Below are 12,465 nucleotides of genomic sequence, written 5' to 3' on the forward strand. Positions count from 1 at the left end.
CTGACATAATCCCTTCTCGCTGTCTGCCAGTGTCTGTATAAACTGAGTCATACATGCGCATCTCAGCGCACATTTAGAGCCGTGTTCTGTGCTGTGATGATATGACTCTCATGCGCCGGTGTGACGTCATTCAAGTAGCCAAAGAGTCAGAACCCGGAAGGAACACTGGGAGAAGAGAACAATGTTTGTGACCAAATGAGGCTCTGACAGTGCAGTGATGGAGGTGTTCACTAATCAGGTAAGTCTACCATAACATGCTAAAAGGCTGTACATATGAGCACATTATAGCTAAAGGCCCAATTTAAACATTTTTTTGTGGAAGTTTAATTACGATTTAAGTTGTTTTAAGTCAGGTGTCTCAAACTGGCGGCTTTCCAGTTGTTGCAAAACTACAAGTCCCATGAGGCATTGCAAGGCTGACAGTTACAAGCATGACTCCCACCGGCAGAGGCATGATGGGACTTGTAGTTTTGCAACAGCTGGAGGGCCGCCAGTTTGAGACCCCTGCTTTAAGTAAATCTGACATTTCATGAACATGCTGGGGTTTCCTACTAAGAGAGATGCTTAAGTCAGCACAGCAGACCATCTGGCATGTCGGCAGGCTTCACTTTGCGAACCAATGACCTAGGGAGTTCCCATTCTACATGAACTGTGTTGTGTAGGATATAATCTTATTACCAAAGAAAGACCTATAAAATGTGTGTTGGAAGGCCCGTCCACCCAAGGCTATTATATTTACTTGTGTTCATCGGCTGTGGTTTGATGCCATTATATCCCTCATTTACAAGAGTTCCAAAACCTGTCCATAAGTCACCGAGCCAGGCTGGGAATGAATTGAGCGGTTTATGGTCCTGTATAAGGATTTAAAATATCCCAACAAGGATTCTTTATAAACCAAGAACTGCACAGGCTGACATTTTGTGGTTTACTATATACTATGAATTCAATATAACATTTAAAGCAAATTATACTAGGTGAACATTAAAAAAAGTGTTATATTTTTCTTCAATTATGAATTTGAAAGGAGTATAAAAATACAGTTTATGATGGTTTTCCAAAAAAGTTTATATGATATTTTTTTAATTATTTACCTCTGGCAACTAATCATGAACATTTTGAACCAGACAGGAATTTAGTTGATACAAAAGGGACTGATTTATTAAAGACAATTAGACTGTGCATTTTTACAATTACAGTTGCACGTATCCTCCCCAGAGCTTAGTGAATGTGGTGAAGCTCTGCTGATTTCAATCATCCAATCATGTGCAAGCAAAATAATTTTCCTTGCACCTGATTGGGTATTCTTTAAGGAGTGCAACTGCACTTGAAAAGTGCACAGTCTAAATCGCCTTTTGTTAATCAGTCCCTTTGTATCAACTAGATTCCTGTTTGGTTCAAATTTTGCATGATTAGTTGTAAGAGGTAACCAAATCAAAAAATCATATAAACGTTTTAGAAAACCATCACGGATTGAAATACTCTGAACAATCATTTGAGTATATTTTTGGTGTAGTCTATCATTTTTGTTTTCCTTTCTTCTATTTTTCCTTATTTTCCCTATTTTAGTTTAAGTGGATATAACTATAGATTTAACTTGATGACCATCTCAGGCCTACAGTTTGAACATATTAGGGGTAGGCTTGTCCAGGACATCAAGAACTGAATAATCTTATACAAACCTTCCATTATATTATACTCAAAGCTTCCAATTATACTTCCAATTAAAAAAAAAAATTACAACAATTACAAAAACAACAAATACTGCAGCTGCTGACTTTTGATAATCAGACACTTACCTGTCCCAGGGTCCAGCGATGCGGGGGAACGAAGCCCCGCTCCTCTCCCCCTCCTCTCTGCGGCGCCGGCATTGTCACTGTGGGTGCCCGGCTGTGACTTCACAGCCGGGCACCTACTGCGCATGGGCGAGCCGCGCTGCGTGCTGTGACTGGCCGGGCAATCATCTGGGACCTGTGATGTGGGAAGGGGGAGAGGTGAACTTACTTCTGGTGCCGCGGAGCGCCAGGAGGAAGTGGGAGCTGGGACCCTCTGAAAAGAGGGCTTCCACTCACCCCCCCAAAAAATGTCATGCCAAATGTGGCATGTCAGGGGGTCACCTTCCCTTAAAGTGGAAGTTCCATTTTTGGATGGAACTCCGCTTTAACAATACAAATATACATTGCCATATACACTATTCAACAATGATAGTGTTAATTACTATACTTAAATAAAAATGTATTGTTAAAAAAAAAAAAAAAAAAGAGAAAACCATTACAAACTGTAATTTTATACCCCCTTAAAATTCATAATTGAAGAAAAATAAGGTTTTTTTTATGTTCACCTAGTAGAATTTGCCTTAAATGTTATATTCAATACATAGTATATAGTAAATCACAGTGCCTTAGTAAAAAAAAAAACCAAAGCATTGTATATAGTTGTGCATGTTAGTGTGGCTGTGTTTGAAGAAAAAATAATAATAATAATAATTAGCACTTGGCTGATTATGTTTTATAATTAATTTGGTAGACTAGCAGACCCAGTTATGTCCTCAGGTGATAAGCTGCAATGCGATTACCATTTGGGTTTCTATGAGATACCGGTATATAATGACAGTAGGTGCCCACCCAAAACACAGACATCCCTTTCACATGAAATTGGCTTTTAACTCACTAGACTATATAATATATATATATATATATATATATATATATATATATATATATATATATATATATATATATATATATATATATATATATATATATATATACACATATACATACATACACACACAGTATCTCACAAAAGTGAGTACACCCCTCACATTTTTGTAAATATTTTATTATATCTTTTCATGTGACAACACTGAAGAAATGACACTGCCACAATGTAAAGTAGTGAGTGTACAGCTTGTATAACAGTGTAAATTTGCTGTCCCCTCAAAATTGCTGTCCCCTCAACACACAGCCATTAATGTTGAAACCGCTGGCAACAAAAGTGAGTACACCCCTAAGTGAAAATGTCCAAATTGGGCCCAATTAGCCATTTTCCCTCCCCGGTGTGATGTGACTTGTTAGTGTTACAAGGTTTCAGGTGTGAATGGGGAGCAGGTGTGTTAAATTTGGTGTTATCGCTCTCACTCTCTCATACTGGTCACTGGAAGTTCAACATGGCAACTCATGGCAAAGAACTCTCTGAGGATCTGAAAAAAATAATTTATGCTCTACATAAAGATGGCCTAGGCTATAAGAAGATTGCCAAGACCATGAAACTGAGCTGCAGCATGGTGGCCAAGACCCATACAGTGGTTTAACAGGACAGGTTCCACTCAGAACAGGCCTCGACATGGTCAACCAAAGAAGCTGAGTGCACCTGCTCAGCGTCATATCCAGAGGTTGTCTTTGGGAACTAGATCTATGATTGCTGCCAGCATTGCTGCAGAGGTTGAAGGGGTGGGGGGGTCAGACTGTTAGTGCTCAGACCATAATCTGCACACTGCATCTAATTGATCTGCTTGGCTGTCGTCCCAGAAGGAGGCCTCTTCTAAAGATGATGCACAAGAAAGCCTGCAAACAGTTTGTTGAAGACAAGCAGACTAAGGACATGGATTACTGGAACCATGTCCTGTGGTCTGATGAGACCAAGATAAACTTATTTAGTTCAGATGGTGTCAAGCGTGTGTGGCGGCAACCAGGTGAGGAGTACAAAGACAAGTGTGTCTTGCCTACAGTCAAGCATGGTGGTGGGAGTGTCATGGTCTGGGGGTGCATGAGTGCTGACGGCACTGGGGAGCTACAGTTCATTGAGGGAACCATGAATGCCAACATGTACTGTGACATACTGAAGCAGAGCATGATCCCCTCCCTTCAGAGACTGGGCCGCAGGGCAGTATTCCAACATGATAACGACCCCAAACACACCTCCAAGTCGACCACTGCCTTGCTAAAGAAACAGAGGGTAAAGGTGATGGACTGGCCAAGCATGTCTCCAGACCTAAACTCTATTGAGCATCTGTGGGACATCCTCAAATGGAAGGTGGAGGAGCGCAAGGTCTCTAACATCCACCAGCTCCGTGATGTCGTCATGGAGGAGTGGAAGAGGACTCCAGTGACAACCTGTGAAGCTCTGGTGAACTCCATGCTCAAGAGGGTTAAGGCAGTGCTGGAAAATAATGGTGGCCACACAAAATATTGACACTTTGGACCATTTTCACTTAGGAGTGTACTCACTTTTGTTGCCAGAGGTTTAGGCATTAATGGCTGTGTGTTGAGTTATTTTGAGGTGACAATACATTTACACTGTTATACAAGCTGTACACTCACTACTTTACATAGTAGTAAAGTGTCATTTCTTCAGTGTTGTCACATGAAAAGATATGATAAAATATTTACAAAAATGTGAGGGGTGTACTCACTTATGTGAGATACTGTATATATAGATGCATTTTTGTTTTCACTAGTTTAATTGTTCAAACAATAAGCAGCTATATGCCCCATGGAAAGTGTACATTCTCATGTAACACAATAAGGTAATGATATCCTTGACAAGCAGCGGAGAGACTGTAAATCTGCCCAGGAAGCCTGTACTATCAGATTTCTGCGGATTCAGTGGGTAGTTTATTCAGCACTTAGCATGCAAGCCAGATGTTTGTGGCTCTGAAAGTACATGGTTTGGATTAACCATATAACAGCCGCAGTGCCTTGTTTGTTATATTTATTGCTGTGCGGGGCTTCATGCAGGGAATGGACTAAATAAATAGGTTTGGAAAAAAAAAAAAAAAACTTTGGCTCCCACAATGCATAGGGAGCTATTACTTGGTCAACTCCTGCTTGGGTTCCGCTGTCACTCAACAAGACATTGTTGCAGATGTGAGTATTCATATCCTCCAGGATTCAATAAAGGTTCAAAAAGTGTTAATGCAGTTTTTGGCTAGCAGTAGGGTGCATTGAACCCTACCAGCAGCACTTGATGTATACTTGACAGTTGCCAAGCTAAGTTAAGAGCTTCATATGTGATTCAGATGTAGGTATAGCTTGTACAGTCTTCAACACTTATGCACAGTTATCCTAAAGCACCATTTACTCTTTAACCACTTACAGACCGGAAGATTTTCCCTCTTAATGACCAGGTCATTTTTTGCGATACGACACTGAGTCGCTTGCGCGGTCGTGCGACGCTGTACCCAAAGAAAATTGATGTCCTTTTTTCCCCCCCAAATAGAGCTTTCTTTTGGTGGTATTTGATCACCTCTGCGGTTTTTATTTTTTGCGCTATAAACAAAAAAAGATCGACAATTTAAAAAAAAAAAACTATATTTTTTACTTTTTGCTATAATAAATATCCTCAAAAACTTTTTTAAAAAACAAAATTTCGGCATCAGTTTAGATCAATATGTATTCTTCTACAAATTGTTGGTAAAGAAAAAAAAAATCGCAATAAGCGTATATTGATTGGTTTGTGCAAAAGTTATAGCGTCTACAAAATAGGGGATAGATTTATTGCATTTTTATTATTAATTTTTTTTTTTACTAGTAATGGCGGTGATCAGCGATTTTTAGCAGGACTGCGACATTGCGGCGGACAGATCGGACACCAGTGACATTATTACAGTGATCAGAGCTAAAAATAGCCACTGATTACTGTATAAATGACACTGACAGGGAAGGGGTTAACACTAGGGGCCGATCAAGGGCCCTAGGGAGGTTTTTCTAAGTGGGGGGGGGGGGTGGACTGACAGGGAGTAGAGAGAGATCACTATTCCTGATCGCTAGGAACAGACAATCTCTCTCTACTCCCCTGTCAGAACAAGGATCTGTTTGTTTACATTGACAGATCCCCATTCTGGCTCTCTGTAGAGTGATCGCGGGTGGCTGGCGGACATCGCGGCCGCCAGCCACGCACATCGGCTCCGGCGCCACGCGCCTGCTATAGCTGTTAAAAAGGGACCGATGTACACCTACAGCGATTTGCTCACAGCCGAGCCAACCTGCGGCAGTATAACTGCGGTGGTTGGTCGGTAAATGGTTAATCTTTGTTTGGGCTATACAGTGCATGGGCACTCTTTAGTCACCAATGTACACATATCCATTAGAATGTATACATAACTTTTGTTTTGGTTTTGGGTAGGATAGGTAAGGGTATAGCACCTGTCAGACAGGGTGGATAAAAATCAATGATATATATATGTATATATATATATATATATATATATTTTTTTTTTTTTTAACAAAAACTAAACAAAATAAGATTTTTTAAATTTAAATCAGATTCTTTTGATTTTTATCAAATTTATTTTAATAAAATGCTTTTGGAGTAAGAAATCTATCTAATGATAGTTTTTTAGTCAAGATACATTAGTAATTTAGTTTATTTAGCATGAAATGGAGCTTAGTTATATAGCATTAAGCTGTATATTCTGCAATATTTACATGTTTGGCAAACTCATTCAATGAATCCAAGCACTGCAAGCTGAGATAACATGCACTGCATTGATGCATTCACACAATTTCACAGTAAATATTCCTTTATTCCATTGTTTTGCAAATCTATGTACACTGCAAACTGTATGATTTTTTTTGAAAAGAAATGAATCTGTACAAGGCTCTAAGTGTGAGGAGGAAGGCCAAGCAGTAAAAATTAAAGTGAAACCTTTTAAGCAGCTTATAAACCTTTTGATCTTTCTGTACATAGCTTGAAGTGCTTTATTCCTCTTTTGAGGAGCAAAATGGCAGCAGGCCGTAAAAGAGACCTAGTTTGGGAATATTTACTAACCTGGCAGCTTATTATTCTGAATAGGAAATCTTTATTTTGTTTGCAAATATTAAAGATTCTAACTACCAGCAAGAATGAGTCCTTACATTTAAAGAGCACCTGTCATTTCAGATCCATCATGGCAGCGCCTGTTAGCGGGCATCCACTCACCTGCTGCTGCCACATCCCTCACCTTGTTGTGTCACTGCCACATCACCAGCCGTCCCATTAAAGTGAATAGGACTGTTGGTGAGTCAAAAGCAGGTCAGAGGAGGATCCGCTGTGGGGCAGAGATGACAGTTGCTCTTTAAAAATTATAAATTAAATTGAGTTGATTTAAATCAAGTCTTTTTTTAATATTGATTTAAATCCTGATTTAAATTGTGATTTAAATCGACTTGATTTAAATCAGATTCACCCTGCTGTCATATTATTTTTGCTTTCTCTTTCCCGAAATGTTTCTGCACTTTCCTGTCTGGATACACAACAGGAAGTTTGAGAAAATCTCTACAAAGTGAGAAGATTATCCTGCTCACGTGAGCTCATAATCTAAAAAGAAGGGGCAAGTCATACACAAGATAATAACTGTGGGGGATCAGTGGGGAAACTAATGCCTCAGTGGAGGCAGGATAAGCTTCCCTGAAGAGATGACATTTCAGGGATCACATTAGGGTGGACAGAGTAGGAGATAGCCAGACATATTGGGGTAGAATCAGAGGATGGGAGAGTTTTAGGTGAAGTCAGAATAGGCCTTTCTGAAAAGATACGTTTTCAGGGACTGCTGAAGAACGATAGATTGGGAGACAGTGAGGCAGATTGGGGTTCCAGGGGATGGACAAGCTCTGGAGAAGTCCTGAAGCCAAGCATAGTAGGAGGGAGCTAGAGAGCAGGAGGTTGTGGGTGATAGTTTGAGATTAAGTTGATGAAGTAGCTTAGGGCAGAGTTGTGGATTGCTCTGTATGCTGCTGTTAGTATTTCCATTTTTATATGATGGTCTAGTGGAAGCCAGTGGAGGAATTGGCACAGATGACAGTTTGCAAGATGGTCGATTCTAGCAGCAGCATTCATGAAAGACTTGGGGGGGGGGGGGGGGGGGGTAGCCTGTATAAGGCTAGGCCAATGAAATAGGAGTTGCAATAATTGAAGGGAGAGATCAGAAGGAACTGAATGAACATATTTATATGGTTACAGTCTTCCTAGAGTAAAATTAATGAACACTCCAACCGAGAAAGGAGACTCCTAATACTGTTCTTCATAGATGGGGGGAGCTCAGAACCCAAGCTGAGAACCCCAGAAATTTTGCCACCTGAACCCCTGGGATATATAAGAAGCCGGTGGGTGACTCAAAACTGCCAATATCTACATAACACTGTGTCAAATGATTTTTGTTTTAACCTATTTTTTATAAGCAACTCAGTACACACATTCGGAAAGGTACCTTTTTTCTTTTCCTTCTTTGTTGCGAGTTTGCTGGCTGGTGCCACGTCAGTTGAAGTGCTGGTAGTAGACTCCACATCAGTAGACATGTTTGAAGGCCGGATTCACAATGTCAGTATCATTAAAAACACAATAAAAACAACTATAGAACTTCCAGGGTTCAAAGTTCAGTAGATGGCCATTTTTATATCTGAAAGACAAAAATTTATATTAATTAATTTATATCAGTACTTGAAAAACACAATCAAAATAAAAATTCTAATGCCCTTATATCTTTATTCAAAGTGGTAACCTGCACCAAACAACAGCATCTAATCAATAAAACCAAAGCTTATTTTTCATTTTGTCAGGTCCCTAAGGTGTTGTACAGTAAATGTGATGTACCAGTACTTCTCACTGCATCCTCAGAGGCTGGAATTACACACTAAAGTCCTCCTGCTTTTGACACATCTCCACCCACTGGGAACAACCATTTCTCAGGTACAGAAGATTTGTTGAAGCCGGTCCTTCTCACTCTCTCATTACACAGAAGCTGTTACCCTTAATTTCCAACTCTAGAGATTCCTCAAAAAAAAAAAAAAAAAAAAAAACTTAGAGAGGCCGAAGCAAATGTGGGTATTGTTGTTAAAGAACTTTATCCTAGCTCCTCAAAAATACAGCCTTTGCGTTAGCCACACACATGGCAATTTTTTGCGAATTTCAAAAAGTTCAACTAGCTTTCCATTATGAAAATAATCAAGATGATCAAAGCCAACCCTACTGTTTGCCAATTTAGACTGACACTGTTGGTATTCCACAAAGTAACAAGTCCCAGCCTCAGGACTGTCCACTCTAACACGTTTCAGACCTAAAAGGGGTTAGTCATCGAGTTCCTCCATAACTAAGCCCTGAAAGGTGACATGTATTAGACTGGGGAATTGTCACTGTGGTTTCCTGGAATAAAGGTAAGCAAATTGTGATGTCATTGGTGTGCAGCTATTTATTCCTCTACAACAGTGACCTCCAAAGTGCAGCACAGGGGAGGATGTGGCGCTTTGCCTGCCTTTATCTGACCATTGGGACACTATTTCTCCAAATGACACCAATGATATGGCCCTATTTCTTCAACTAATACCAATGATGGGGCACCTTCCACTGACACCATTGATGGGACACTATTCCTCCCACACATATCTACAACAGACCACTATTCCAACCATTAAAACCAATGATGGGGCATTGTTTACTCCCACTGATGCTGCATCATTTTCTACTCCCACTGGTCTTACTGGCCCCTCCAATGCATGAAGGACAGTAAACAGGCTCTTTGCTAAGAAAGTTTGGAGATTTATGCCCTACAGTATATTTAGAGTGTGGACATCTCCTTTTTGGCCTGGCACCAGATTCTTAAGGGAGCCAGTGGAAGCTTGGTATTGGAGGATGGATGATCCTACACATGGTCTCTAATGGTGATACTGTTGTTGGTAGGTTGCCTTGATACATGCAGCAGTTTTCGCAGTTAAAAGTTTGTAGAATGTGGTTGAATTTGTCAGGAAATTTATATATGAGTGGGCAGTCTCCAGCTTCAGGAAACTTCTGCTTTCTCCTCTTCAACCTTTACTTTCCAACACAGTAAACCAAAGATACACTATTGGTTCTTAAATCCCTAAAACCTCATTAAAAGTTCAAGATGTTACCTGACCATAAGTGACGCATTTATACACTCTTATTGTAATATTTTATACATTCTGGTATTGTCAGTATCAGTACTTCGCGACATGTATTTTTTTCTGTTATTGATTAAACAGGCTTATATTTCTAGTTTATGTAAGAGGAGATGAAAGAAAACTGGCCTCAGTTTAATCTCATTTGACATTTTCACCCAACTGGATAAGCGCCACACGGCTCAATAAGGCAAGCATATTGTGCAGGGGGATTAAGAGAAAGCTTTTCAGTCCTTCAACCTGCAGTGTGCCGCTCATTCAGCTAATCGGTATGCAAAAAATTGAACGTATTACATAAGTAAACAGATATTATTGCTATTTAACCAGAAGATTACAAACCGCTACTGTTATAAAGAAACAATTCCTTTCACATCAACCTTCTGATTGGTTTACATCCTTTTATCACTCATCTGACGTAGTGGCTGACGTGAACACTTGTAATCTATGTAAAAATGATGTTCTGTAAACCTTTATGCAAGTTGGGTTTTCCACAAGTTGAGTTGCTAACAGTACATGTGTAGCCATTTGGTCTTGTTAGTAGAAATCAATTGTTTGACTACAAGCCCCCATGCAACCATGGCAGAATATGATCAAGAAGGCTGGATTGCCAAGGGACTACTAGAAACAGTAAAAGGGAATTACCTTTTACATAGAAAAATGTTTAGCTATTGTGGGGTTGATTTATTAAAGGAGAAGTACTGTGACCTCCATTTATTGACTAATCTAAACAAAATTCCTATATTCAATAAAAGTATTTTTATTAGTTTGCTGATAACTGTTTAGCCTGGATGGAATACTTTTATAGGTACTGCACATTCTCACAAGTCTATGGGGTTGATTTACTAAAGTAAGTAGGCTGTTCATATGGCAAAGGGAAGTTGCAATTTGCAAGGGCGTTTTTCTCCCAAGTTTTGTGAATGTGGTGAAACTTTATTTTGCAAAGAATAACCAATCCCATGCAAAGAAAATAATAAAAAAAACAGCATTTTTGCTTACACATGTTTGGATAAATTAAGTCAGCAAAGCATCTCCTCAGTCATAATGCCTTGTATACACGATGAGTATATGGGACGAATAATCATCCTTTTTTTTTTTGCATACTAGTCTCATATAGAAAATGAAGAGGTTATTAAACGAACGACAGACTTACAACTTCGGAAATGATGTAATGTGTTCAGGGTGGATTTAAATCACTAGTAAAAAGGCTTGATTTAAATCAACTTGATTTAAATTATAATTTTTAAAGAGCAACTGTCATCTCTGTCCCACAGCCGCTCCTCCTCTGACCCGCTGTTGACTCATCGACAGTCCCATTCACTTTAATGGGACGGTTGGTGATGCAGCAGTGACACAACAAGGTGAGGGACGTGGCGGCAGCAGGTGAGTGGATGTCCGCTAACAGGTGCTGCCATGATGGATCTGAAATGACAGGTGCTCTTTAAATGGAAGGACTTATTCTTGCTGGTAGTTAGAATCTTTAAAGAGGGAGTCCACCTAAAAATAAATTATTAAAAGACAGCAGCTACAAATCCTGCAGCTGCTGACTTTTAATAAATGGACACTTACCTGTATTGGAGTCCAGCGATGTCGGCAGCCGAAGCCGATCGATCGCTCGGCTCTCGGCTGCTGCCGCCGCCATTCTCTGTGAGAGAATCAGGAAGTGAAGCGTTGCGGCTTCACTTCCCGGTTCCCTACTGCGCATGCGCGAGTCGCTCTGCACGTCTTGAGTGGTACCCGTTATCTCCTAGGACCTGTGTGTTTCCCAGGAGACAGCGGGGGGGAGGATGCAGGAAGGGGCATGACTCCCACGGGAGTCTATTCCAGGAAGTGGGTGCAAATACTTGTAGTAGACAGGTATCTGCACCCCCCTGAAAGGTGCCAATTGTGGCACCAGAGGGGGGGGGAGGAATCAGATGAGCGGAAGTTCCACTTTTGGGTGGAACTCCACCTAAATATTTGCAGAATAAATGAAGGTTTCCTATTTAGAATAATAAGCTGTCAAGCTAGTAAAATATCAATATCAGAACCAATTCAATCATACAGTTTGTAGTGTACATAGATTTGCAAAACAATGGAATAAAGGAACATTCCTGAACTTTGTTTTATCTCATGGTGACTGTGAAATTGTGTGAATGCATCAATGCAGTGCATGTTATCTCAGCTTGCAGAGCTTGGATTCCCTGAATGATTTTACCAAAAATGTAAATATTGCAGAATATACAGCCTCATGCTACATAACTAAGCTCCATTTTCATGCTGAATAAACAAAATTACTAATGTAGCTTAGAAAGAAAACTATCTTTAGATAGATTTTTACTCCAAAAGCATTTTATTGAAATATATTTATTAAAAATAAAAATAAAAATCGATTTAAATAAAAACAAATCCGATTTAAATTTTTTTAAAAATCATTGATTTTTATCTACCCTGAATGTGATGTACTGTATAGTAATGTATTCTTTCATTTCCGAGTATGCGTGGCCTTGCTCTTCTGTTTTTTTATTTTTGTTTGGACAAATACTGTACTGACTAAACGAAAATCATATGTTATGGTATTGTATGAGATCCCTTTGGATAA

At 39.6% G+C, this 12,465-nt stretch overlaps 1 protein-coding gene across 4 annotated transcripts in view; it reads right to left on the bottom strand.

Annotated features, from left to right (window-relative positions):
* Positions 1–12,465, bottom strand: part of DAB2 (DAB adaptor protein 2) — a 272,840-nt gene that overhangs the window by 138,108 nt on the left and 122,267 nt on the right. For all 4 annotated transcript variants that reach the window (XM_073621614.1, XM_073621624.1, XM_073621634.1 and 1 more), the window contains one exon: positions 8,186–8,374. In XM_073621614.1, the coding sequence (XP_073477715.1) occupies positions 8,186–8,273 (88 nt within the window). In that variant the 5' untranslated portion in view covers positions 8,274–8,374. The remainder of the gene's footprint in view (positions 1–8,185; positions 8,375–12,465) is intronic.

The sequence above is a fragment of the Aquarana catesbeiana genome, linkage group LG01, assembly GCF_042186555.1.
Source record: "Aquarana catesbeiana isolate 2022-GZ linkage group LG01, ASM4218655v1, whole genome shotgun sequence".
NCBI lineage: Eukaryota > Metazoa > Chordata > Amphibia > Anura > Ranidae > Aquarana > Aquarana catesbeiana.